The 27,671-nt window shown below is 39.8% G+C and overlaps 1 protein-coding gene across 2 annotated transcripts; it reads right to left on the reverse strand.

Annotated features, from left to right (window-relative positions):
- AQP9 (aquaporin 9) lies at positions 1-27,671 on the reverse strand. 2 transcript variants are annotated; one of them, XM_010571764.1, is made up of 7 exons: positions 27,348-27,671; positions 27,197-27,255; positions 14,137-14,263; positions 10,404-10,541; positions 7,728-7,846; positions 5,866-6,083; positions 1-345 (listed from the first exon to the last, which is right to left on the reverse strand). In XM_010571764.1, the coding sequence occupies exons 2-7, from the start codon at positions 27,197-27,199 to the stop codon at positions 183-185; spliced, it is 768 nt and encodes a 255-aa protein (XP_010570066.1). In that variant the 5' UTR covers positions 27,200-27,255; positions 27,348-27,671; the 3' UTR covers positions 1-182. The 2 variants fall into 2 exon arrangements, with proteins under 2 accessions (XP_010570066.1, XP_010570065.1); XM_010571763.1 differs by lacking the exon at positions 27,197-27,255 and having other exon boundaries at positions 74-345; positions 27,348-27,533.

Consider the following 27,671-nt stretch of genomic DNA (forward strand, 5'->3'; position numbering starts at 1 on the left):
TTTGAATGTAATCAGCCCAATGTTTCATGGAAAGAGGTCAGTTTTGAACTTGTTTCCTATATAGATTTTTTCTGCTTTGAAATGTGAATTTCCAGTTGAGGCATACAGGTTTAATAAAATGGTCTAAACAATCATTTGCGTAAAAACTGCACAACAGAATGAGAGAGAAAATTCTTCACTTCTTACTCCATATTGGTCAGTTCATATTTATCATACACGTCATTTTCTTCTTCTGGCTGAGTATCCGAGTGATGAATTTCAATAAAAACAATATAGATCGTTGCTCCAAGTACACCTCCCAGCATAGGTGCAACTATAGGGACCCACCACCAATTATTTCCAGCCCTGTAAGACCAAAAAAAAAAAAAAAAAAAAAAACAAAAAAAAAAAACCCCCAAGAATTATCATTATTTATTACTGTAGTGAATACCCTACCTTATATTTGGCACTAAGCAAATGCAGTGGTGTGTCACACACTATACTGTAGACATTTCTATTTTGTCTCACATTTCTGTAAATGGATGACACTCCTGTCTGTCCTGCCCACGTTGTGATTGAAATGCTAAGTAACAACCACCAGACATGTTGGTCTACGTGCTGTACTTGCGCCTCAGAAGATAAGGCCTCTTTACTGCATGTCTGCTTTGGGGCCAAGGGATAATTTCTCCCTTGTGGAAAATGGGCTTCATTGACTTACAATGAAATAAACAGAGACATATTTATTGCACAGCAGTTTTGACTGATGCTGTTGCCAGATGCTCATGAATAGGTTTTCAGGAGTGATTAATGCAAATATACGTTGCAAAGATGGGTTATCTCATCTGCATGGAGATTTGCAGGTTCAGGCCTGCAATAGTATATATGGTGTTCCTCTTGACAAGTATAACAATTATACTTGATTTTGAGTATATGTGCCTTAAGGAATGTAATAAAACACAGTGACTGTAAAGTGGCTTATACTTGACTAGAGTGGTCAAGATTCAAATTTCATGATGTAGAGTCTTATCTCTCTGATTAAAATGTGGTGTCTTTCAGTAAGAGGTAAATAAGAGTTTAGAAGTTTTATACACCTAAAACTTAATATTTTTTAGAAGTGCTGTGTTCAGTGAGAAAGTCTGGCCCATTGGCTCTGCTGAAATGTTTGCATTGTCTTTGCACAATTACTAGGATTTAATTTTAAATGTGTAGATTTATGAACACTTTTAAAGAAGCAAGTCCACCATTAAATGGTATAAAACAATAAATAACAACATCTTTATGCAGGAGACGTGGGCTTGTAGAATTGCTCTCCCTTTCCTGGAGGTCCACATTCAGACAGTAAACTACTGAGTATTGGTTTCAGAGCACAGACTTTCTTAACGGTACTGGTGCATGAAGGTGTTTTGATTTGATAATGTGCTGTATTAATTGAATATGCGGGTCTGCAGTGAAAACCAAGCTACCTCAATTTCATGCATATTGAAAATGGGGAAGTAACAATTTTTTTCTTCCAGAAATACAAAGGGACAAGTTCATCTGTGAGAGGAACTTTACAGGAAGCTGCCAGGGGAATTTTTAAACTGTAAGGATAATTATTCAGCACTCAGTTGTATAGATTTTTGCAGAAGTGAACTTGTGGTTAAGTTACAACATGAGAATGGAACAGGGCTAATGTCACAGTGCCCTATTGATGATAATATTATTCCTTGTTCAGGAATGCCTTAGATGTGCATGTTTTGCCTTTGGAATTATTTATATTTTGCCCTGAGGATATAAAATAACTCCTGATACTGTTCTACTGAGTTTATAGATCTGTGTGTTCTTGAGTCATGAATGTCTGTTGAGCCCCTGAATTTCTGGAACAAGCATGGACTAAGGTTTTATTGAATTAATCAGCACACCAAAATCTGTATCAAGTACTTGCATGTAGTCTTCTGTGTGCCCACGTGTGTACATTGGCGTATAATGAAGGTGTTTCTTGGCAGGTTTCTCTCTCTGCTTGTTCCATGAACTGACATGTGCCTCGTTGGCTCCTGCATGACCTTCTCCAAATCATGGCCTGTATTTGCAGCAGCTGCTGTCAGCTGTGCTTCAGAGACCCTTCTGCTAGGCTGATGGGCGTAAAGTCTTTCTAGAGAGCGATGCCAAAGCTGAAATGGGATCGGGACACAGCTGACATGAGTTTCCATGACACTCAATCCTCCTTCATAGACACAGGAGCAAGAACTCTTTGTGCCAAGTACAGATAGCTACACTGAAGTAACCTTAGTTCCCTTATACCCTAGCTTACAGCTTTGCTGCCAAGTTAGCAGGAAAACATCCAGCTATGCCTTTGTCGTCATCAGGTGTTTTTGCTGTGGGGCAGAGCAGGGGGGAGCCAGTCGTGAAGGGCAGGAGGCAGCGCACGGGCCTGGCAAGCGGCACTTTGGTTAACTGCAAAAATTTCCAGGAAAATGCAGTGTATAAGCTATACGGACTGGGGCCTTTGGCCCGTTTTAGACCTGCAAATGCATTTCGCGCCTAGCCAGCTGCTGTGGGAGGGTGAGATAACGCTGTTCGCTGTAAGAAATGCCGGGATGATTCAGGCATTGGGCAGCGTGGAAGGCGCCTGGCTACCGGTCTACGCTCGGGGAGGAACGCGGCGCGTTTCGGAGGCCGCGTCGCCGTGCAGAGAAGAGGTGCGTCTCCCGGCTCTCCCCAAAACGCAGTTCAGTTCACTGCGGGCGACTGGTCCCCGGCGCCGTCGGCGGGGCCGGTGGCCACGAGGTGTCAGCGTTACCGCGCTGGCGGCGGCGGCGGCCGGGCCCTGCCCGCCGCGGCTCCCGGCCCGCAGCGCCGTCACGGAGCGAGGCGAACGCCGCCTGGGCGCTGCGGCCGTGGCCGGTCAGACCCCGCCTGGGCAGAGGTGCGGAGGAGCGCGTAGTAAAGCGGGGGCGAAACGTTCCACGGCTACCTTCGAATGCGGCTGGGAAGCGCTGCTCTGGACCGCCGCTTCTCGCTGCCGTTTCGCGCTCCGTTGTGCTTGTCAAGACCCGCAGTCCGGTGTTTGTACTCAAAGCTCTGGCTGTTTTCTCGCTACGGGCGAGAGAAACTTCACCACCCAAAACTTTTCCTAAGCTTGTTAGAATATTAAGCACGTGCTTAAGAAAGCCTCCAGGTTATCTCCGTGGTTTGAGGACAAATCGTAAGAAACATTTAGGTCTCTGAAGTCAGCAGTTGTCTCCTAATGAGGGGGACGGTCGCCATCTGTGACACCTACTCCCAGCAGGTTGAGGAGCAGTTTGCAGGAGCAGGCCACAGTGCTGACTACATCTGTTGTGTGCGAAATGGTGCTCTCTGCAGGGTGCTGGACAGATATCCCCTTTTCAGCTGCAGTGGGTCAGGACAGCTTCAAATTGGAGCCTTTAACCAAAACAAATCCAGTTGCACTGGCTAGGGAAACCACACCATAGCCCGCGTCCCCTAGCTTGATTCTCAGGGAAACTGCTGCTCCAGGTGCCTTTGTGCAAAATGTAATAACAGCAACATTTAGAAAATCCCTGCTCAACCGCCTCCCTATCCTCTGGACAACTCCATAGTCCAGCAGAAGAGCTCCCCTCCGGTCTACTTGCAGTTCCCTGCCTGAGAACATGATAAAACCAGAATTTACTGAACCTGCAAGCACAAAGAACGGTAGAGGGGGTTTTCCCCCTGTGAACCAATTATCTCAGTGTTTAGAGCATTTGCTTGGGATCAGGGTGTAGAGAGTCTCATCCTTCTGTATCTGATCTATTCCAAAGTGAGGCTTTCCTGGTGGTCCCTGGCTGCTCTGTAGGCAGCACTTGAACACTCACTGACCTGGACAGAGAATGACTTGGTTACCTTGTGAAATGCTTCCACCCTCACTCCAATGAATGTTCAATGCGTCTTCAGTATTTCCTGTTGTTCGGTTTGTGCAGCACTCCCCTCGTGTTACTGTGGAGGTTTCATGCTTAGGTCCCAGTTCCTGGGCATGCCTTTCACTAGAGAGCTTAAGCACCTGCCTCAAGGTTGTGAATTCCAGTTAAGCTGAGACATCCAAGGTTTAGCTGTCAACTGTTGCTGCATCACTTAAGTCTCTCACATACATGTAATCCCAGCAGAGCATTAGGCAGTTCAGGATCCCAGCTACAATGGTTCAGACTCCTCCCATGGCCTGTAATTGATTCAAAGTTTCCAGCTACCTAACAAAGCTCAAGTTCTTCCTAAATCCAACCTGGATCTATGCTGTAACTAGATGAGAATATATTCCTGTTGTATCATTCCCTTGAAAACTTGGTTATAGCTGTAGCCTTATAACTGAAGGCAGGGAGGAAGACTTCTTCCTCAATTTATATGTCCCTGAGACTGCTGTAACTTTATTCTGGCAATGACCAGAGATTTCATATCTCATTTTTTATGTTCCCATTTTTAAATTTCTTAGTATGGTCTTTACAGTGGGGATGCATTCCCTCTCTGTATATAAATCCTAAAACTAAATTAGGGAAGAGCCCCTATCGGTACAGATGTAGAGTTTTCTTTTAATTTCTTAAATGTAAATAAGACCTTACTGTTGGAGAAGAGGGGAGTTCACGGGTATTCTGTGACTAGACTACAGTACCATCAGGCTTCCAAACGTTTTCAGCAACATAATAGCCAACTTCATAATATATTACAGATTATAGCACATGACACTATAATTAACATTATAGTCAACAACTACTTATAATTCAGTAGGCATGAGAGGAGAAACCTAGGTGTGGGATGTCACTTTGTGTGCTGCTGTTTTTAGGAAAAAAGAAAGAAGTGCAGTCTAATGGTACAGTGGTAAAAGCTGCTGGCGAGGAAATGTTTGGAGGTAAATGGGCTAGATTGCCAACCTCCTGCCAGCAGCTCCCCAGAGCTGTGTTACATCCAAGCTTTGGATCTGGCCTACAGCATGACTGTGTGCCCATTTCTTCTATGCTGTGCCTAGCTTTTTTAGGGTTTTGCCTTTACTAACGCACATGATTTGTGTAGATGGAAGTCATACTAAATAAATACAGATTATTTGTACTTGGTGAAGTAGCTAAAATGAAATCTCTATTAAACAGAGCTCTCTAGTGGTCTGCAGTACTTCTGGGGATTCCTACTTGTAAATAACTGGAAAAACAAACTATACAAAAATAAACCAAAAAATCTGCCTCCTGATGACAGATTACTCTTACTTAGATATCCCAGAGTGCCTCTTACAGTGGATATGTGTAAGCCGTGGATTTGATGTGCAACTAATTAGCTGTGCATTTGGCCAGCCAAGAGCGTGTGTGTGCGTGCACACATGCATGCACAGGGATTTGAGAGTGTGCTCTGAAATGTGGGAAAACGAAGGGAGCTTGCTTTCATTCACTCCTTCGCTCCCAGGCAGGAAGTCAGGCTTTTAGATTGTTGTATATTTCTGCAATAACTCAGTAGTAATAATAGGCTAAATCAATCTGATATGTCTGTGTTTTTTACAGCACCCAATAAATATTCCCACCTAACTCTCTCACGATTTCTTTTTTTTTTTTTTTTTTTTTTTTTTTTTTGGAAAGCTGCAGGACAAGAGAAGAAAGCACTCATATTTCCAGTGACCTCTAAGGAACTCTAATACTTTGGGAAGGGTCTGCTTGAAACAATGATTGATATTAGAGATAATGCATGTTTGATTTGCCTTAGGAGCAGGAAATCCTTTTTAAAGCCCAGTTCCTAGAGGATGTCTGGCTTAAAGTGCATGAATAGCTTCTTCTGGTATGCAAAGAATTACCTATATGTACGTAAAGTTTGACTTGGTACCATGTTGAATCAAGATCTTACTTTCCTAGGAAGCAATCTTAGCCAAGAGCATTTTACTTCATATCCAGGCATACTTACGTGAATACTTCCATCCCCCATCCTGCAATGGCTGTGAAGAGCCTTGGGCCTAGATCCCTGGCCGGGTTCATGGCACAGCCACTGTTCATTCCCAAGGAGCAAGTAAGAGCAATTATAAGAAGTCCTACGGCAATTGGCTCCAGGCCCTTTGGTACGTTGTTATTTCTGGTGTCAAAAATAGCAAATATAGCCAGAAGAAGAACAGCTGTTGACATCACCTGGCCAATGCAAAGAAAAGAATATTGAGTAAATATGTGCAGATTCCTTCCAATAATGAAAAGAGGGGCTATGGCAGCTCTGTGGCTTGTGGTGGCTTAGAGCTGGTATTTAGATTTATCCCACTATACAGAGTAGCAAAATTTGGAACCCAGTGCCTCTGTACTTTACAGTAATGAGAAGTTTTTGTATCTGTGCTGAAAGAAAAAGACAAGAAATGTGTTGCAGACATCTGAAAAAAAAAAAAAATCTGCAACAACCTGGTGTGGAAAGAATAGAGGATTTAAAAGGCATCTGCTATGTGAGGTCTGGTGCTTTGTTTCCACATTTTTTTTCCTATCAATTTAACAGTTGCATTTACTTGATTTTTGGTAGTTCTGCTATGGCAGTGCAATCGGTTACATTGATATAAGAGTGTTTTATGTGACTGTAGCTTACACTGATAAATCAGACTAAATATGCACCTCTTTATCCAGGTATTGCATAATGTAAGAAAAAAAAAGTGAAGTCTACAAAGTCAAAACTGAGCAGTTAAAAACTAGGAATTACCTAAATTAAGGTTGCATGTGTAACTGTAACGTGAACTCTATTGCATGTGCTAATTGAGCTGATGAAGGAAATTTTCTTGGAATTACTTTGATGGAAGTAAATGCTTAAATGCTTTGTAGATGTTGATTTTGCTAATAGTTAACTTTGCTGAAACTTTTGTCTGTTTTTCCCCTATGTCAAAACGTTCAGTTTCTATACTGATTTAAAGAAGTTTAAGTTTGGGGGCATTAAAAATAATTTTTAAATTTCATCTGTTTTTAATTTTGTTTTAAAACATCCATGGGCAAAAAGATCCTATGGAAAAGTCTGTTGACTGATCCAAAGATCAGAATTGTCTTTCTTATAAAATTTCAAAACCATGTTTGTGTTTTTTGAAGCCAGATTGCACAATCTTCAAGTCCTTTACGTAACGAATTCCTGTGCTTCAGCAATCCCTACTTTTCATGGCTTGCTTACACAGTGTTTATTTCATGTATGCCTGAAGAAGATGGGTAAATTGATTAGAAGTAGATAGAAGATATGAAACCTCATTTTTCACTGTTGGATAAGTGGGATTAGGGGATACAGATTGGAAATAAAGTGGAGACTTTTTCAGAGTCAGTCATTTGAAAAATAACAAATAATACGAATCTATTTGCAAAGAGAAGGTTGGAGAGGAGGCTTATGGTAGCAGAAAACTCAGTTGTTCAAGGTGTGTTAAACTGGCTGCTTAAACATTACTTAAGAAATAATAGGCCCACAAAATGGGCTGGATTTTGATGTAAATGGACATAGCTTTGCTGAACTTTCTGGAGAAACATTGATTTATGATGGGGAAAACCTCTTACATATATTGCATTACAGACATGTAGAGTGCAACAATTAGTATGGTGTATGTGAAAAGAACAACTTGAAATTATCTTGCTTGTAAAATACAACTAAAGTGTAACCCCCACAAACAGCATTGCATTCTCATTGCTATTGTACACAGTGATGTATGACCAAAATGGTGAGATTCATCATACTCATTAGAGATCTATATTTTGGTTTTTTTACTGCTTGGTTTTACAGTTTTCAGTATGTTCAATTTGTAGAATCAAGACAGCAAGTGCACTTACCTGATCAGCAAATCCATTTATGAGGGACAGATACGGAGCTGGATATGTTGCAAAGATATGTGCTGTTGCATTAGGTCCTGTGACTTCAAGGTTTCCATTGCTATACTCCATAAAGGCATCTATAGAAAACAGCCATTACCTGGTTGCACTTCTCCAAAAACACTAGGTTTTCTAGGACTAGAATATGTGATAGATCTGTGCACTTCACATTCTCAACTGAAACTCATCATTTTTTCTGGGAGCATAGTTAATGGATTTGAGGTGATATGCTAATCATACCTTCCTGTCTCATCTCTCCTCCTGTGCCTTGAAGTACTTGTTTTATATATCACAGCTTTCAAAATGGGGCTGTTTTTTCCCTGGTCATTGCTCCAAACTCAGTGCCAAGGAGCATTTTCTGATTCTGAACACAGTTGCATTATTCTGTAAGAGGTGCTATATTTGGCATGATGCCCCAAAAAATGCATAGTATCCTGATTGTACTGTTGTGGATTCCCAGCCACCACTATTCCATTTGACAGTTGTACAATGACTTCTTCTGGGAACGAACTCTCCTGAGAGACCTCCTCTTCTAAAGGAGTTAGAATTTTTCACTCTACACGGGCTTTACACCCAGCTGCTATGCTAGTCATCCAAGATATGAGGGGAGAGGCTAGCCTCAAAACTTCAGTTCTTCGTATATTTAAGTTAGTGTATTTTTATATGTATTGTAAAGATCTATGTGTATTGAAAATACATGTATATTTATGTTACTGTATTTAACCATATTTTAAATAGTATAATATGACTTCTGTGTTGGAATAATTTGCTGCCTTGGCAAGCCCTGAAATGTTACAAATAGGAAGACACTAAGATGAAGCACTCAAAAATCTGCATAGACAGACAAGAATAACAAATGCTATGCCTTTATTTCACTACTGGATCCAGTAATGAGGTGATACTTGTTAGTAAAGAAACAGCTCCCTTATCTCCCATGGAAGTCATGGTGAGGATGGTTAGCTTCTCCTGAAGCTAGCAGACAAATCTATTTCTCCTTGCCCCTGTTTTTTCTAGCTTTGCTTAAGGCCACAGCATGGGTGCCAAGAATATTTAGTTGTTTAATTTGGTCAGGTTCTCTCATTTGCAATGCCAGATTATTTTGTTGCATTTAACTATTAGGAAAAAAAAGCATAAGGAAAAGAAAATTTCTCAGCTGTGAATTACTTTGTACACCTTTAGAAAGGCCTCATGTTCAGCAGCCTAGCTTATATATTCCCTCGCTCTTTCAGGGGCATTGCTGAAAATGAAAGTACCTAGCTTAAATACGTGTGTATGAGGAAGGTGGAGGTGTTGAGCTCCTATGTCTGTTTTTCTAGCAGTGAGTTTTCAGTGGACCTCAATGAGTACACGACACTCCTGCAAGTTGCAGGAAGGAAGAAGTACAGAAGAGGTTTGGGAATTAGTAAGATCAAGAGGAGGGTAAAGTACTTGAGCAGAGATAGGGATATGAGAAAATCCTGCGCTCCTGAATAACAGGAAGAAGTCTCTAACCCTAGCCCTAAGTTCTCTATCTTAGCTCCCTATCCTACTGCTACCCTTTGGCAGAATGCCGTGAATCCCCCCAACCCCATGTGCATGTTGACGTGCTGCTGCATCCTGGCCACAGCCCTAATTCTGGTAGTCTGGTTTGAGCAGGACCTAGATTCAGATGGGAATCCTGTTCTGGAATACCATAGTTTCAAAATTCTAACACTAACCTTAAAACAAACAAAAAAGTTCCCCACCCCCCCACCCCAAACAAACCAACAAACCCCATCAAACCCAAATCAGTTACCACAGTTCCTAAAGATTTTTCTTTTTGTGATTACTACTGGTACTGAGCACCTAGCTGATATACAATAGGCATTTCTATTTTAGTTTTTTTTCTCTGTTGCACCTAGACCCAGCGCTGTCTGCAGACACAGACACAGAGAGAGAGGCTTTGGAGGAGATGGGCTGGGTCAGTAGATGCAGTTTTGGAGTAGGTGATTGAAGCAACTGATCTGGCTGAGTGGATTCATCAAGTCAGGGAGTCTGTTACTTAGTTTTTTCCTTTTGTGGCACACCGTGTAAAAGAAACATGCCTCAAGGATAGGGGTAAATTTTTTTTTCTTTTTTTCTCTTCTAGTATGTGACCCCTTTATCACTCTACCTGGAATTCATTGCCTTGGAGAGCTACCTCTATAAGGTGGTCTGAAGTTTAGTCAGGAGGGACTTGATCTCATATCCTGTAACCTTAATGAACGATGTTGGTGATACTTGCCTACAGGCACTTGGGTCAGGTCTTTAATGTTTCTAATTTGCTTGGAAGATGAATAGCCCTATATCCTGGCTATTAAGTAACTTAAAATCCTTACTGAGAAATACATGATCTCAGAGTATCTGATTTCCCACAAATAATTTTTCTAAATTTCAGAACGTTTCCTGGAGTATTAGTGTTTCCGAAAAGTTGTAGGATACCTGGAACGTTTGAGCCTTTCTTTTCTCCTTCAAACTATTTATGCTTCTTCCTTTCTTCTTTATGGCTTTAGCTTCAGTCCTGTCATTAGCCCTGTGTGAACGGAGTCCTCTGCCTGCTTGGCGTTCATTGAAAAATTGGGGCCTTAGAGACTGCCTGACCTCTAGTTTGTCCTGTGAGCATGTCTAAGGTGTACTCACCATAATAAATCCCAAAGACAGCCGCTGCTCCAACAAATGCTCCCAGGAGCTGTGCTAATATGTAAATTGGTAATTTGGTCCATTTTAATCTTCCAGTCACGCACATGGCTAATGAAACGGCTGGGTTTATGTGACCACCTGAAAAATAAATCACAAAATAAGTCATATGGATGACTCAGATACATGACAATAGGTGAAGGATTTGTAAAAATGTAGGCACTTTTGAGCACGAGACTAGTACGTGCTTTTCTAGATGTTATTTTGCAATTAAATGCTGACTGCAATGAAACTGAAACAAGTTGGATTAAATTAGAGGGGGAGGGGGAAAGCCACCAAGATCCAACTTCCCTCGTGATGTTTGCAGACTGTGCTATTTATCAGACTGCTGTCCTGCAGTATATAATCTATAGATCTATAGACAACTTTTCTAGAAAAAGCCTAAACCTGCACTATTGGTTGTAATAGGAGGGTCCGTCATTCTGCACATATTCTCTCTCATCAAGGGCTTCGGCTTTTTATTTTTAAGGGAGGACTGGGGCAGCAGAACATTCATTCAGTTTAGCAAGCATGTATTAAGATTAAGGACTATTACTGGCTTGATCGTGTATCTTGAGGCAGATCTGGAGTACCCTGGATTTAAGTCATGTTTATGTCCCAATCTTCAACCTGGGGTTACTTAGGAACTCGGTTTTCATGAACATAAAATAAAATAATATTAGGTCTGTCCAGCTTTGTGCTGACTGTTGGTGAGCTAGATGAGATCTGGGGACAGCAGTGCATAGTTCTTCATCACACATTTTCATCAAGCTCTTACACCCTCCAGAAAGGTCCATGCTAAGCAAACTGACAAAGTAGCTGTGCTGAAACAGAGAGTTCTATTTCCTGTGGAATTTCCTTCCTTTGTATTTAGGAGTAGCTACACCTAAACTCACGCATGGAAAAGATTGCAGCAGCATTGGAATTCTTTGTGACAATTTTAGTTTCTAAAATATATTTATTATTATGTCACATGCTAGTCACTTCCCTCAACATCTTTTATCAACATGGAAAAAAGTGTTGAATGCTTTTGGAAAACTTCATTTTTTACACATATGTAGTTAATACTTAAGAAATATAAATTGCCAAATAAACAGATGAAACGGTACTCCACAGTAAAAATACAGTAAACCCCAAGTTTTGCAAGGACATAGCAGATCCATTGGTTACTTTCCAGGTGAAGTCTCATTTCAGCCGGTATGGTTATCAGAAAAAAAATGGCCTTTGTCTTTCATAAAATAACTAAAAGAGCGTGACCTTTGTCTATCAAAGGCTAGTGATGGAGAAAGGGCCTCTATGTACAGTTTCTGTGTTTGTTTGCACTTCAGGTCAGTGAGTCATTATCTTATGAAATCCAGGCACCTTTGATACATAATGAACTGACAAACACAGATAACAAGCTGGATAAAACCCTCTTTGTATCATTTCCAAAACTCTGACCTAGTAGCACCAGTCTTGAATTAATTTTGAATTCCTCACTGTGTTTCAAATTTTTCAGCACAGAGCAAATAGATGGATGACACCTTATTTAACAGCCCTTCATCTGAATTTTGTTAAATTGTTTTCTTGTCTTTTGTTCTTTACTCTAGCTGGAATGAATAATTTTCCTTTCTTTCAACACCTGATATTGTTCCCCACCTGTATATAATACAGGGTGATTATGATGGCCAGGACAAGTCATAATAATAGTAGAGATGTCTGATTAACATTAAATCTGGAAAGGAAAAGTCTAGTTGAAGGCTCTCATGCTGAGATAGGGGAGTTAAAAGATTCTTGGTTCCTGTGCCACTGGTAGTTTCCTGGTTAAAAAAAAAGTTCACTTTGGACAGTGTGTTCCCCATTCTTTTGTAGTTGCAGTGATCATAGTCATGAGTTTGTCTGAAGTGTTTAGTTGGAAAAAATGGTGGGGAAATTATCTAGACATGGAGGAAAATTAGGTGGAGAAAAAGCAAAAAGGGGTATTTTTCCTAGATAAAAGAGCTCAAATTCACCAAATATGCAGATTATATATTTTATGTTACCATGAATTTAGAATTTCATGAAGAACTGATGCGAAATATTTTAGCAGTACTTAAACATGAGACTTCATGGTCAAAGAGCCACAGAATTTGCTAACAAATTCTGTATAGGAAGTGATATTCTAAAGTGTCCACTAGTAATCCTATGTTGGATAGTCACAGCCTATTGAAATATCTTTTCCTATTCTTTCAGGAAGAAAACGCACTGCATGCAGAATCCTTTGTCATGCGAAAAACACAGGAAACACAATACTGCAACATCTGCAACTGCTCTGCCCTGCTGGGATTGAACTCTAATCTTCCATATAATGGAGATGAATATCCCTTAAAGATGCAAATGTAGGACAGGTTTGTGTCTTTACAGGATTTTTTTCATGATACTGCATTAGAAGAGTTTACCTGCCTACATGTAAACCAAAGGCTGTACTTTAAAGTTGTTCAGATAATAGGAATGTACTGCTGAATTAACTTTGTGCGATATTAAGGAACCATTCTGCTCTGTTTCAATGACAATAACAGGACTGCCTGTTTTGCTGTACCTTGAGCACTTTCTAATGTGAACTAAGAAACCTCATGCGTGGTGTCTCTGTAAAAGAATTTGTAAAAGAGAAGACAAATGGCCACAGTAATTTCTGCTATAGCAGCTATTTATAATGGCCTAGTTATACCTAGAGATACCAGCCCACATTGGCTTTACCCTCTTTATGAAGGGTAAGAAATTCCTCTATGAGAACTGGAGTACAAGAGGGCAATATAAACTCCACATACAACACGGAGTATTGTGTATTATAATACACAACACGGAGTATTGTGTATTATAATACACAACACTGTGTATTATTACAACCCATCATTTTCTATTTTAAAGAGAGAATTGAAATGTTAAATGCACTTATGCTAATGTTTCTGATATTAATTTGGCCAAACTGAATGGTGGAAATAGGAGACAAAGCACCATCCAATATGGCACACATAGACACTGATTAGTTAGCCCAGCTACAGATAAGAGAGATTCCTGACCAATATATATTGAGGAAATGTTATAGCAGAAACAAAGGGGCAATGACAGTACGTTGGCAGTGTATCACAGAATGTATCTCTAGTACTGAATCTTTTTGCTTTTTCTGCTTTCTGTGGTTTGCTGCTTCTGCGAATAAGCAGACGGGAGCAGACTTGCTGCTGCCTGTCATAGGACATGAAGAGATAAAATGCATTCTCTAAGATGAACCCTGCTCATTATACCCATTAGTGGGTCATTCTAACTTCTACCTAGCTGGCAACCATTTTAGCTGGTGACTGCTGGATTCTGTAAGCTTTTCATGGTTATTTCCTTAAATGCAGTGCCTGTGCTGTCCAGGATCATCTCTATCGACAGAATTTTCAAAGCAAGACCAAGCAGATTTCTGGTTTGCACAGGCCATTTTCCATAAAAGCCAGAGGTCTGCCAAGGTTTGTGCACTAGTTCAGATCAGAATTTGGTGGAAGATTTTGCCAAATGCAAAGAATAGAGGGAAACAAGAACACAAAAGATGTACTAATGAAACTCTGATGCAGATTCCTCTGTAATGGTGCTTGCTATTGCTAGATACATAATTGTTTATACCATGAAGTGGAAGTAATTTAATAAGGTAGCCTTAAAACTGTGGCAATAAATGCTATAGAAGAAAAAAGTCACTTACCAGAAACCCCCCCAGACACATACACTGCTATGGTGACTGCCATTGCAAATCCAACTGATACTGTCATGGGCCCACCATGGGCTCCTCGGCTAAGGACAGCCTGTCCTACACACCCACATCCAAGTGCCTGTATTTTGAAAGAGAAATGTAAAACCATGAGTGTGTCTGTCAAATGTTATTGGCTAGTTTGCAACTCCTGCTGCTGTCCAGGTATAGCTGAAAATGTCATTAAATATTGAAAAAATGCTAGAGTTTGAGATTAATGGCATGTGTGCCATTGTTGCCTTTGCTGTAATGAGCATTTACTCTTTATTTTCCCCTGCTCTGTGACCAGGAAGAATCTCTGCTAATAAGGACCTCTCTCTCCCCAGAAAACAGTTTTCAAGTACAATGATGGGAAACAGATCAGAACTTGGAGCCTAAACAAGATCTCACAGCCTCTACAACAAATCTCTGCATCTGAAAGTGAAGAGGGAATTAATTCTGTGTGGTAAGTTGTCAGTTCCAGATTGTTGTTATAAGCAATGAAAAAATTACTAGAAAAGTTATGAAAGATAGTTCAAAAAGCTTTTAATGTTTAATGCTGAAACTCTGGAATGAGACATCTTTCTGGAGATTTAGAGTGTGTGTTACTGTTGTGCTGCCTTGATATCATATATTGCTCTATCAGAATATTTCACTGGCTCTGCAGCTTGAACAATTAACTAGAGTGGGGATTACTGAATAATTCACATTGGACTATTCTCAATGGATTTAAACTGGCTTCCGCTTTATGTTGGTTCCCCTCAGAATGAAGTTCAGCAACACATTTAAATGCATGCTTAAGATCATGTATATTCAATTCTAAAGTTTCTGCTTAGCTTCAAGCATATGTTTAGGTCCTATTAAAGTTGGTAGGAAAGATTTTCAAAGGTACAAAAGGCCTTCAGTTTAAGACAGCCTAGCTGACCCATTTCTGCCAGAAAGCAATTTCTGTCTTTGGAAATCTTCTTTTTAAATATATGCCTAAGGGCTTTGCTGAATAAGGACCCAACACTCTACAGAAGATATCAAATAATATCTATAGTCTGAAAACTTTTGCTTCTCTGCAACTGTAAGTGATCTGAATCTTATCTTTTCTGGGATGTGACTAGATTTATCTTGAGCAACCTTAATTACTTTGATGTTAAATTGGAGATACATATTTTTATATAGACATATATATATTCCTCCTTTGATGGTACAGGTGAATCAGATTTTTTTTTCCCGTGTATAAAATCATTCCATCTTAGCCAATGCAGTTGCTTTGGCTAATCTCCTTGCTTCGCTTTAGTGTTCTGCCATTAGTGTGTGTCACCAGTGACTGTATTGTAAATATTCTTCCCAACTATGCCTATTTGAATACATAAAATTTAGTTATTTTAGACATGCTTATTTTCACTTGCAAGGCAGTTGCATTCAGAAACTGCAAAGTAATGGAAAAATCTCTCCTGCCTTAGAAATAGACTGTACCAAAAAGATTTGTTGATTGAGGTTTAACAAGCGAGTCCTGCTAGAATAGATACAATTTAAACAGGCAAAAATCATAATTTTGTTTCCATTATTTCCCCCAGGGGTTTAACGAATGCCAAAATGTGACAGAAAAGCTCTCAATAAAATTATACTCTTAACCAGCTTTGCAATGCAGACGGAGTTTCTGTTAAAGTGCCCCAAGACTCTGTCATACACCCAGGTGCAGTTCTTGCCTTGAGGTTATAATCATGCAAGCAAACAAAACACTGTCTGGTGCCAAAGTCTTACAGCTGTCAGGTTACGTAAGGGTAGGGTGGTGTTAGATAGCAGTAGTTTATTGGACTGTATAATTGAAGGTTACAAGACATATTCCAAGCCGCTGTCAACTGCTGTGCAATGGATGACATAAGCTTATGTTAGGCATTCTCTCATTGTCATTAGTATCATATACCTAGCAATTCAAATGGTAAGCACAAATGCACATACAGATATAAAACCAAACCAAAAAATATTTTAGTTGTTCGCAGCTGAAATTACATGTATCTTTAAAATGTCATGTAAGACAATTCTACTTATGTATTTATATGTTTAATTAATATGGAAAGAATGGGTATGCTGGAATTTATAAGGTTTAAGACTAGGGCACAAGCCTTGAGGAGGTGGAATTAGCATGCTCTAGCCTTCATTTTCCAGACTTCTCAAAGGGAGTATTCCAGAAATTGCACCAAGCAAGATTTTGTGAAAGATATGGCTCAGACATGGAGCAAGTTCGGTAGGCTCTTCTGGGGCCCTGTGTACACTGGGGTGCAGTTTGCGTTCAGGCAAGCAGTTAGATCGACAAGTATGCACTTGTGTTCTGAAATGGCATAGACAAAGTTTTTTGCAGATTCAAGAAAAGGCCATTCTTTTGAAAACATTACCCCTTTCTGTAAGAACGATGAAAAAAGAGAACAGGAGTGGAGAAGATGGGTATAGAAAAGGATAAGGGACAGTAACCACATCTGTGTATATCAACTACAAATTCACAAGAAGCGGGAAGGAAATAGGATGTAGGCTGTGGCGTCCCTTCCCTCTTTACCAGAACTGTGGAGAATCATACAGAAACAGCTGTGTAGTCCTCTTGCACAGGGGCTTCCACTCTGTACGTCATAGGGAAATATGCAACTCCAGACACTCCCTTTTTGTGCTAACCAGTCTCAGAAAACTCAGTCTACAAACAAGAAGGTGCACAAGCAAGCTTGAACACAGTTGCACTGGCTTCTTGCTCGGTGGATGTTGGTAAATGGCTGCCTGCTCATGTACGACGAATGGCTGCTACTGCAGGCACAGTCACTGTGTGCCCATTCTGGGATGGGGCAGCTGGGAGCTGAACCTGCAAATCTGAACCATGTTACGGTAATATTGCCTCCATCTGTCGTCGTTTTAAGAAGCAGAGAAAAAAATCTTCTCATACCTACTGTAGCTAGGTTGACATAACTGGAAACTATCACCTAATCGTGTAATTACAGGAGCAGCAATTTAATACCCTGTGAATCTTTGCTCGGCTGAGTTAAGACCAACTAGATCATCAAGTTGTAACTAAATATTCTGAGTTTCTAGGCCAAGCTCAGCTATCAGCTGCACCCACACAAACTCATTCACTGAAGCGCATGGAGTCAATGGGAGTTTAATTTACAGTATAATATAGCCAGATCTCTTTATCTTATCTTGTCTTACCTTATGTTAGCAGGTTTTCATCTTAGCAGTTGTCTGTAGTCTGATCTGCTTAAATTTACTGGAGTAGCTTCAGTACTGACTTTTTGTTCACAAAGTAATTAGACTGCTGTCATAAATAACCTGTTTGGGTGTGGAATAGCTGTCTGCACATTCTCTGCCAAAAACTTGCTTCATAGACTTTAGATCATTCTCTTTGTCTTGGGTAACAAGGCTTATGTTAGGAAAGGAAAACAACAGGCCTCCAATGAGCATAATGTCCTGTTAGCCCCTGGAAGCTTGCAGAACTTTGTCTCTATCCCACTCATCAGAGAGACTCAAGATCATTTTGCCTCCGTCTGTGCTATTTTCAGGATTTTTACAAATGCTTGTAATAGCATTTTTCAGTGTAAATAGGATTTCAATTTTCTGCAAGATCTGAATCCAGAATTTTAGGGAATCTATTTTTCTACATGGCCTGTAGAGTTTTAGACATCTTAAACCAGAATGCATATATAAAAAGGCCCCTTCTTATCGAACAGATCTAAGGGTAGTGTGCATTCATAGCCATACACTCTTACTGTAACATTAAAGCAGCAGCCAAGTCTCCTGCTTTTTAGCAGCGTGGAGACAATGACGTGTGTTTTGGTATATCTTGTACATCACAGGCTGCCAAGCTGTGGTGAGTTACGTACCTATGGTGGGTTACCATCATGGCCCTTCGGGCAGAGTATGGCCTTGATGGCCACACAACTGACTATGCTCTACGTGAATATAAGAATTCACTGTGCTATAAGGAATACAGAGTCAGCAGTTACAAAAAAAAAAAATCATATTTTAATTATAAGGTGTACACTTTCAATCAGGAAACGCTAGAAAAATAGTTCAGAATTTCTATTTTAGTCAGTTTTCAGGACAGAACCCTATTGTCGTGGTTTAACCCCAGCCAGCAACTAAGCACCACACAGCCGCTCACTCACTCTCCCCCATCCAGTGGGATGGGGGAGAAAATCGGGAAAAAGAAGTAAAACTCCTGGGTTGAGATAAGAGCGGTTTAATAGAACAGAAAAGAAGAAACTAATAATGATAATGATAACACTAATAAAATGCCAACAGTAGTAATAAAAGGATTGGAATGTACAAATGATGCGCAGGGCAATTGCTCACCACCTGCCGACCAACACCCAGCCAGTCCCCGAGCGGCGATTCCCTGCCCCCCCCTTCCCAGTTCCTAAACTAGATGGGACGTCACATGGTATGGAATACACTGTTGGCCAGTTTGGGTCAGCTGCCCTGGCTGTGTCCTGTGCCAACTTCTTGTGCCCTGACTGGGCATGAGAAGCTGAAAAATCCTTGACTATAGTCTAAACACTACTGAGCAGCAACTGAAAACATCAGTGTTATCAACATTCTTCACATACTGAACTCAAAACATAGCACTGTACCAGCTACTAGGAAGACAGTTAACTCTATCCCAGCTGAAACCAGGACACCTATTTAAACAACCACAGCTAATTATGAAGAATCTCCAAGGTTCCCTCCACCAATTCACAGTTTTCTGTAAGGATGCCTTTGTTCAGGTGAGGGGGCAACCCTGCCCCTTTCCCATGGCACGCTCCCGCCTATGTTCTCCTACTGTTCCTGCTAGCCTGCGACTTGTCTGCTCCCCTTTTTCAGCCTGGACGGACCTGCAGTACTGCTCTGGATTCTGCCGCACCTGCGTATGTTCCTACGCAGTGCTGTGGAGGGGACGGGCTCTCAGGGGCAATGCAGTGCGTTAGGCTCAAGCTCTGTGCTTGCGGTGAGCGTCCTTGTGCTGTCCTAAAGTGACCCGTTCTGAATCTGTGGAAGCAGAGCGATATTGCTGGGACACTTGAGGATGTGAGAGCAAGCCCTGGTATTTCACTTCTTAGGGAAACCTCTGTGACTTCTCCAATAGTCAGACTTAGCACCACATATTTAGGCCCTTAAAAGCAGGGATACAGGTGGGAAGAGGCAGAGACTCCTTTGGGGGACGGGAGAAGTGGTTGTGTTTGCCCTTCACTGCAGGCAGGGATCTCTCTGACAAAAAGTGCCCATGAAAATGTTAGAGGGTTGTTCGTAGTCTTGTACAGTTCCCCCTGCCCCCCATTAATATTTCCATATATGGTTAGTTTGGGTGTTGTGCTTAAAAGTAGTAAATAAACTTTTCAGAGGGGCTGATTACTGAATTGATGGTGTCCTTCTAAAGGTCTTTAATTTGGAGTGTATTTTAGAACTCGCTTTCATTTCCAATTTCTTTATTTACAAAGCAAGTCTGCTTAGAATTTGCCTACTGCGTTTCATAATAAGGTGTTTTATAATGGGTTAGGAACTCTTTCTATACAGAGACATATTTTTGCTATGTTTGTGTATTATGTAGGGCCTTAATTCAGACTGGGCTCCTAAGTATTCTTTCATTAGGGACAGTAATGCTAACAGCAATAAAAATAGAGACATGTTAGATCTACTAAAATTCAGGGCATTAGCTCTGCAAGAATTCAAGTTGCAGGAAACTCCTGTTCTTCCAGGAAAGAGCAATCTTCATCTAATTTCATGTTTAATACTTCCTATCTTTTGCTAAATCAGATAGTACTTAAAATTTTTAAGGTGAGATAAAAATATAGCTTACCAGTCAAGTAATTTTTAAATATTTTAAAAGCATGTCACTCTTATCATTAATTAAATATTTGGGGGGGGAGGATTTCTGAACATTACAATTTAATCAAACTTGGAGTAATAAAAAATCCCTATATCCGTTCTCCTGATAATCTCCTGGGACACAACCAATATCCTCTTGGGTTCAAATGGATTTACCCTTTATTTTTTTCAGACTTACTATCTAATAAAATAAGGGCTTGAAAAAAACCCTTATCATTCAGTTAATTAAATAGTGTAGACATAAGCCTTAAAATGATTGCCGTTTTGAAACCATTTTTTTAACGACAGAAAGCATTACTACTTGGAGACATGAATGTAAATTTTAATAAGGCTTTGGATGAATTGTGTATATAAAGCTTTTAAAACATATAAAGATCTGGTTCAAATTGCTCTGTGGGAAAAAATACAGTGAAAATATTGAGGGACAGACTATGCTGTGTTATATAAACTGATGCTTTTAAATTTTTATTATTGCTTTTGCACATGCAATAAGAGACAAATAAAAGCTTGAAATCACCTGGAGAGAATGCAAAGGTCTGCATTCTCTCATATTTTATTGTGATTAATATTGTACTCTTCATCATGAAATGCTAAAATGCTTTTCTTTCCTGAATTATATAGGGCAACTGGCTTGAGTCAGTTTCTTCAGTGAAGATTATTTTTATGTTCTTACTAAGTTTTAGAAATTCAGGAGAGAAAGGAAATGAAACATTTCATATTTAGATACAAACTTTCAGGAGTGAGACATGGCCCCTTGCAAAGGGGCTAGGAAGAAAAGGCTAGGCAAGGGAAGAAAATCTTACCTAGTAGCTTCTTGAGGAGAAAAAGAGCCTATTCAGGTGCTGCTTCCCTCCCCAGTTACTCATTTATTCTTGAGCTGAGATGTGCTTCTCTGCTTTGCTTCCTACACCAACTGAAAAGATTAAAAATCTTTCTAAACCCTTAAAATTTGGAGAGTGCAGGAGCGGGCATTGCAGTTTCTGAGAAAGGAGGTTTTCTGTCCTCCCTTCAGAGTATAAGGGTACATGTATCTTTTCATTTACTCTTTGTGCAGAAACAGGGTGGCCGGATCTTTTCTGTGCCCTCATGGTTGGAGGTGCATGGTTATGAGTAATTAAAGCCTCAGTATGTTCTCTTCCTAAGCTGTTTTCTGTTGAAAAAAAAAAAAGCTGAGTGCTTTTAAAAGTAAAGAAACCGTTAAGGAATGGGTTAGAGGAACTGAGTCAAGGTTGCATTTAAACCAGACCATGGACTGGAGGGCTCACTAGAATTCACTTTTAGCCAAAATGGTTTATTGAAATGTTGAGATCACAAAGATATAAACTCACTGTATGGCATGAACTGCATTTATTATCTCTTATTCTGTTCTCCAACTGTTTATGACAGTTAAAAAAAAAGGTAATAAAAGTAATAAATTTTTAAATTTGGCGAAACTTTTGAGAAAACAGCCTGTAAATTTGTGTCTGTAAAACGTAAATGAAAGCTTTGCACTCGCAGTTGAATGTTGGAAGGATGCAAGTCTGCTGTGAGGCTCAGGGAGAGTGCCTACACTTCAGCCCTATAGATGCAAACTTTCTGGAAAAAAGTGTATCTACAGAAAAAGGTCTTGGAAAATTAAGTTCAACTTAATGGAACCTCTTGGTTAAACAATGAGAGCTGAGTTATATGTTGGGGCTGATGTTGCAGAGATGAAGATAATTCTCTTTTAAAACTTTCATGTAACACAGAACATCTGAGTCACCAGAAAGTTTAAAATGTCATATACTGGAAAACTTAAGTTTGTATTGAAAACAAAAGATTTCCTGTGACTTTTCAGAATTATTTGCTGTAATAAACATTTCAAGGTAAAAGAAAAATTAGGTAACCTTGCTTTCAGTTCTTTCACACTGCTAACTATTCAGCTGAATTAAAGAATGACTTCAGGGAAATAGAAGTGTTTTCTAGAGAAAAGTAAAAAAAAAAAGTTAATTTATTTTGATAATAGTAAAATTATAGAAATAAACCAGTGTGCAAGAACAGTTCCTTAACCTCAGAACAACTAAGGGTCTTTATTACTACTTTGACTTCTGTTTGCAATGCTGATTTAATACAGTTGCAAGAAAGAGGAAGACTTTGCACATCTTCAGCAGAATCATTAGCAAAACTTCATGCCATCAAAACATATGCAACTGATACAATTGCAGAAACAGAAAGGACTCTGAGTTGGTGACGACAGGGAAAGGAAGCATCTTATTCCCATAAAATGAGCAGTTTTGGTCTGGAAGTGCAGGATTAAATTCTATGACATTAGATTGATGAGTGACTTTTATTATTTATTGGTTGTACTATAGTATTGCTGCTAGAGACCCTAATGTATGGCTCTCTGTGACATAAGAGCTGCTTTCCAGAGTGCAAATATTGCTAAAGCCCATGGTATTTGTAGCATTGTATAATATTTAAAAAAATGTTGAGTGACATATCAAAATACCAATGATAAGTAAGTTTTAATAACCTTTTTTATCTAGCTTTGACAAACTTAAGTTCACTAAGACCTAATTATACAAGATTCTCTACTCCAGGAAATTCATTGCTGATGGCAAACAAGGTAGCTGTTAGAAGCTACTGCTATTTAATTTTCTACCTTAAAACTAAACTCGCTGTAAGCAACTACATCCTATACAAAGAAAGAGTCTCCCTTTCACAAAAATTTAGAACATGGAATTTATCTTTGTTTAAAATTTCTAAGTAGTAATTTTGTATTAAACACTAAATACTTATTTAAGGAGCAAGTAATCAAAAGCTATATCTGCTTTCATGTAATAACATCATGTAATGAGGATTCTAACACATGTTTAGAATAAGGGATATATATTACCATACAGTATTGTAATTAACATGCACTGCAATGTAGGGCCACAAAAAGAAAGATATGGAAAAGTTGTTTGAATTTTAATCTTCTGGACTGAGTAAATCCATGGAATGTCACACTTAAAGATTCTTCAGGCAAGACTAAACTCTGCAACAAAGCAGGGGTGATAACTTACATAATGAAGATTTTGATGTGCAAAAGATAAATGGCCTTCCTTCTCATTAGTTGGACTGTTTGCAGCGTGGGGTGTCATGCATTCAATTCATGCTCTTGCACTGCATCCTCTATGCACACATAAACATTCGCTTCAGTGGGAATTTTGTAAGAGGATCCCCACCTCCAGTTGGAGACTAAGCTTTGGGATGTGAATATATATACTACCGACTTGTCTTTATAATGCTAAATGGAAACCTGTGTTCTGTTTCAGCAAGGAAGCATACACTGCTCTGGACTCAGGAGATACTGGCTCCTGTGCAGCTCCTTTCTGGGAAACCGTGTTTAGTAAGAAGCTCTTGAGAGAGAAAATGAAATAAAAACTATGTTAGGTGAGCAGTAGCCGCTAAAGGAAGCAACATGGCCCATTTGGCATCTCTTTTTGGAACTGTTCCAATTCAGATATACTTAATGGCGTAAGCCAGAGTAAATCCCATTTTGTTTGAGAGCAATGCAGCCAAGTTCCAAAGGGGAAATATGGAGAGAAGCATGATTAAAAGCAGAGAGGCAGTTGGATAGGTGAGTTCCAGACAGACTCACTGAAAAGTCATATAACCCATCTACCTGATGCAGCATGGCTTCTTGACTCTTCTGTGCTGGCACCTAGATGTTGTCCCGCAGAGTAATCCACAGGAGCTCCAAGAGGAAATATACTGAACCAGGAGACGTGTTGGAGAACAAAAAGGTGTGTAGAGAGCTCTGTCTCAAGGGAGGCCTCGGGCAGCCCCAGCTACAGAAAGCTGAGGCTGTGTCAGAGGCTTGGAAATGTGTGTGTGCATGGGCCTCTCAGGCACCATGGTACAAACGGGTGGGTGTTCTCCCACCTCAGGGACCTGTTGCATAGGTGTAGGCTGGAGGGACCTGTCCCAAAAGCTGGTTCGAAACACACGGTGTAAAACCCACATTACTCAGTATCCACTTCCTGGAAAACTGTTGTATCCTTTTCAAATGTTCATTGCAAACTTTATGGGTAGATTGTGTTTTTTGTGGATGCTTATTCTAAATTGCAAATGGCACAATTAAACTTTGCAGGTTGGGGGTTTACCACATGGCAGCACCAAGGTAAATGCAAGAAATGGGCAGGACTTTACAAATAATCTGCAAATATAAATACCCAGGATAATGCGTGCTCCTCATTGCCTGTACTGCAATATAACTTAGTTATGTTAAAACTGCATCCATTTGTTTTATACAAGTATCATAAGAAGTGCAACATTTTCTCAGCTTGATGGAACCTTATAAGGTGAATACGATATAGTTCAAGACAGTAACCAAAAGCTCAGTGTAACCAAAACCACGTGCAATTTGCATTCGGTTACGGACTGTACATTTTGGGTTTTCTGCCCCAATTCTTGTTCCAGAGTGTAATTAGAGCAGCTGTGCTATGCCTTGGGGAATAATTCAAGGCTGGATACTGAAAGAAATACTTGTTCCCCCAGCAGAATAGGTCTAAGAGTAAAATAGCCTAATCACCAGCAGGATTACCCAGACAGGCGGTAACAGCAACTGCTCTGTATACCGTTGGATCTGCCTATACAGCAGGGCACTTGCAGGTTCCTAGAGTTTAGTGTTTCTCACTGAACCCTCAGAGGTTGAAATTGGGTGCTTTGATAAGCAGAGAGAAGGGCTCACACAGGCTATGTCTGTATTATCAAGTTGTGCACTGCAAGCAGCTGGTTCAGAGAACCTGAATACAGACATCTCGGGAGGGATTACTTAGGAGTATCTCCAGTCTGACCCACTAGACTGAGCATCCATTCATCCATTAATGGTCAGCACATTTCCTGTGATTCTGGAGCTCACCTTCCACTTTAGTTTCATCTGAAAAGAATTCAGTTTACGTGCTCTGAGACCATGCTGCAAGGCAAACCACAGCATAGTCAGTAGGGATGACCAAGAGATGTTATCCGAACCATATACCCAGTGACTTTCTCAAGGCTTGTTGTCTCAAATCTGTTTAACATTGCAGGCAGAGCCCTTCTCACCCCCAGGTGAAGGCTTGGGTTTTGCCTGATGAGTGATCTGACTTTCTAGATGTCCTGAAATTAATCTTACAGTTTGTACATTTTCCAGTTTGGAAAAAAACATTGCAAGGCTTGAGAGTTACCAAAGATGGTAGTTTAAGCTCTTAGTAGTATGTAGCCCATGATGTTGTTCTCCAGAAAAAATAGAAATAGGTGATTTGGAGGGAAAGAATTTCACCTGGCTAACTTTCAGAAGTGCTAGGTTGGTCGCAGATTTAGGCACAGTTAGCACTGACTTCCAGAGTCTGTGGGTAATAGAAGGGTTTGTCCCTGCCTTACTCCCTGGCGCAGGTGCTTCCTACAGGCTGTAAAACCCATCACAGTGACATGAAATGGCTTTCAGCAAAGATCTGAATCAACTGTGCTGTAGGCCGTGAACTCTCATCTCACTTTCACTTTGTAACAGGATTAAGACATAGTAATAGGATGATGGAAGAAAGCTTTCACTTCTTTTGCATACATGGTGTCTGTTTTTCAAGGATTTCTGCCCTCTGACTTACCAGGCTGCCCCTTTCATTAGCTCCAATTTAAGTTAAGGGTTTAATATTAATCTGTTCTTAAAGAGAAACTACTTACTGGCTGACAGAGCCTAAAAGCAATAGCAATATACAACAGCAGAAAAGTCAGTTTCTTCACAATAAACGCTTTGTATTGCTCCTAACTTCCACAGTCTAAACATAAACCGAGGTATCCAAGCACTGAGAAAGCTGCAGTTCAGTCCCTGTGAGGCTCTTCTCTGCTTTAAGCCAAGGTTGAAACTATAAAGTGTAAGATAGAATTGAGAAAGTCAGGTTATTAAGAACAATTTCATAGCTTCATTTTCTACTATATTCATATGGTGAATATACTAGAAAATGGGCTTTGGGTTTGCATTTCTTTCTAGTCTTGTGCAGCAGGACATTAAATAATAGCATTTGCCGTCTAATCTGCACTTTAATACGTTTTCTTCACTTGCTTAATTGTATTAATGGAAAGAGGAGGATGATCTTGTGGCGAGGACAGAGTACTGGAAGTCAGGTGATCTGGGTTATATTCAGAGTTCTGCCACAGGCTTCCTGTGCAGTCTGCTGTAATCAGGTTTGCTAATACATAAAATGAAGATAATGACATTTCCTCTCCTTACCAGGGTGTTGTGACACTTAATTCATTAATGTTTGTAAAGTGCTTTGTGCTCCTTGCTTCTGAATGTGCTCCTTATAGTAGTAATGTCTTATGGATGGTATTAAATTTGAGAATAATGTTACGTTAGTGCCTGTGCACTTCAGTTGGCTGAAGTGTAGTAAAGACCATTATTTTCATGTATTTTATGAGCTACTGGAATTTTTTAGATGACTTACTTGAAATTTAGCTAATATAGTTACAGTTATAAAATAGACTATGTCAGTACTATGCCTGCTTCTTTTTTTTTTCTGGCCTTTCACTATGATAAAATATTTAGCAATAAGCAAGACTGTCTTGTTCAGACTAAAAGGAGGAAGAAAGAGTTTGGCATAAATACTCTAGCTGCTTGACTTCCAGCTCTGCTACTGAGCCTGCTCTCTACCCTGGTAAATCACAGGGTAGAGCTCTGTGTCCCAGTGCAAAATGCACAGAAAAATTGAGCAAGAAATTAAGTTTAAAAAATCTGGGGATATGAAAATTGGGAGGTTTGGTATTTGTCTAAATTGTAGCAGTACTACAGGACCAAGCAACTGTATAATTTATGTAGTACAGTTAAAAAGAAAAAAAAAAATAGTTAACTTGCAAAATCTCTGAAAGTTTGGCAATGCAACTCCCAATAAATTCACTACAAATCATACAGCTAAATTTCTATATTGCACAGGAAAATAACTCAGCTAAAATTCTCTTAATGTGCAATACACTATGTTAAAGCAAATGGAAGTTGTGCATAGAAGTGAAAGTAGAATAAACTGCTGAGTTTTTAAAAAAACAAAAGCAAGAGTATTATTATTGTTCATTGTGCCTATCTGGATTTTTCAGAACATGGTAGTTCACTGAAATTCTGTTCCTGTATGAAATCAAATACTTATCAGACAATCGTAATATCTAAAGCTACCTGTTTTTAATAGCCAGTGATAATTACATCAGGTGAAGAAAGGAATTACAAACTTACCATAAATAGAAGCAATTCATTCAAGGCTGTACAATGTTTGTCAGGCAGTAACCACGCTTCTGGTACAGTACAAGAAAAAGCATACGTGTCCCCTTACAAGCACTGTCCAACATTAGATTAGTAGGAAGAAAGGAAAGCAGCTGACACTTACTATCAATATAAAAGTTCCCAGGAATTCTGAGAGGGCTTCTTTAACCAAGCTGTTCTTCAAGGCTAATTTCTCCTTTAAACTCCTTTTGCTTTTCCGGCTCATTTTGGCTTCCTCTATTGCTCTGGTGCCCTAGTTACAAATACACACAAAAAATTGTTCTGTATTTGTCCCTGCTTCAGCTGAACTTTCACACTTTTACTTATACATTGAAATATGAGATTTCATCTTGTACAGCCAGTGAAATCATCTGACTGCAGGCATTGACAGAACCAACTCAACATGCCCTAACAATTCATCATGAGTTTTCCATCCTGTGCCTTCTCT

Source organism: Haliaeetus leucocephalus, unplaced genomic scaffold (genome assembly GCF_000737465.1).
Source record: "Haliaeetus leucocephalus isolate CR32 unplaced genomic scaffold, Haliaeetus_leucocephalus-4.0 Scaffold339, whole genome shotgun sequence".
Taxonomy (NCBI): domain Eukaryota; kingdom Metazoa; phylum Chordata; class Aves; order Accipitriformes; family Accipitridae; genus Haliaeetus; species Haliaeetus leucocephalus.

Bases quoted from the DNA above. Each gene is read 5' to 3' on its own strand.
- AQP9 (XM_010571763.1), bottom strand. From the start codon at position 27,449: ATGAGCCGGAAAAGCAAAAGGAGTTTAAAGGAGAAATTAGCCTTGAAG. The intron at 7,847-10,403 runs GTGAGTACACCT...TGTTTTCTATAG, and splicing joins TGTCTTTGGGATTTATTATG to ATGCCTTTATGGAGTATAGC. The intron at 346-5,865 runs GTAAGTATGCCT...TTGGTCTTACAG, and splicing joins TGGGGGATGGAAGTATTCAC to GGCTGGAAATAATTGGTGGT.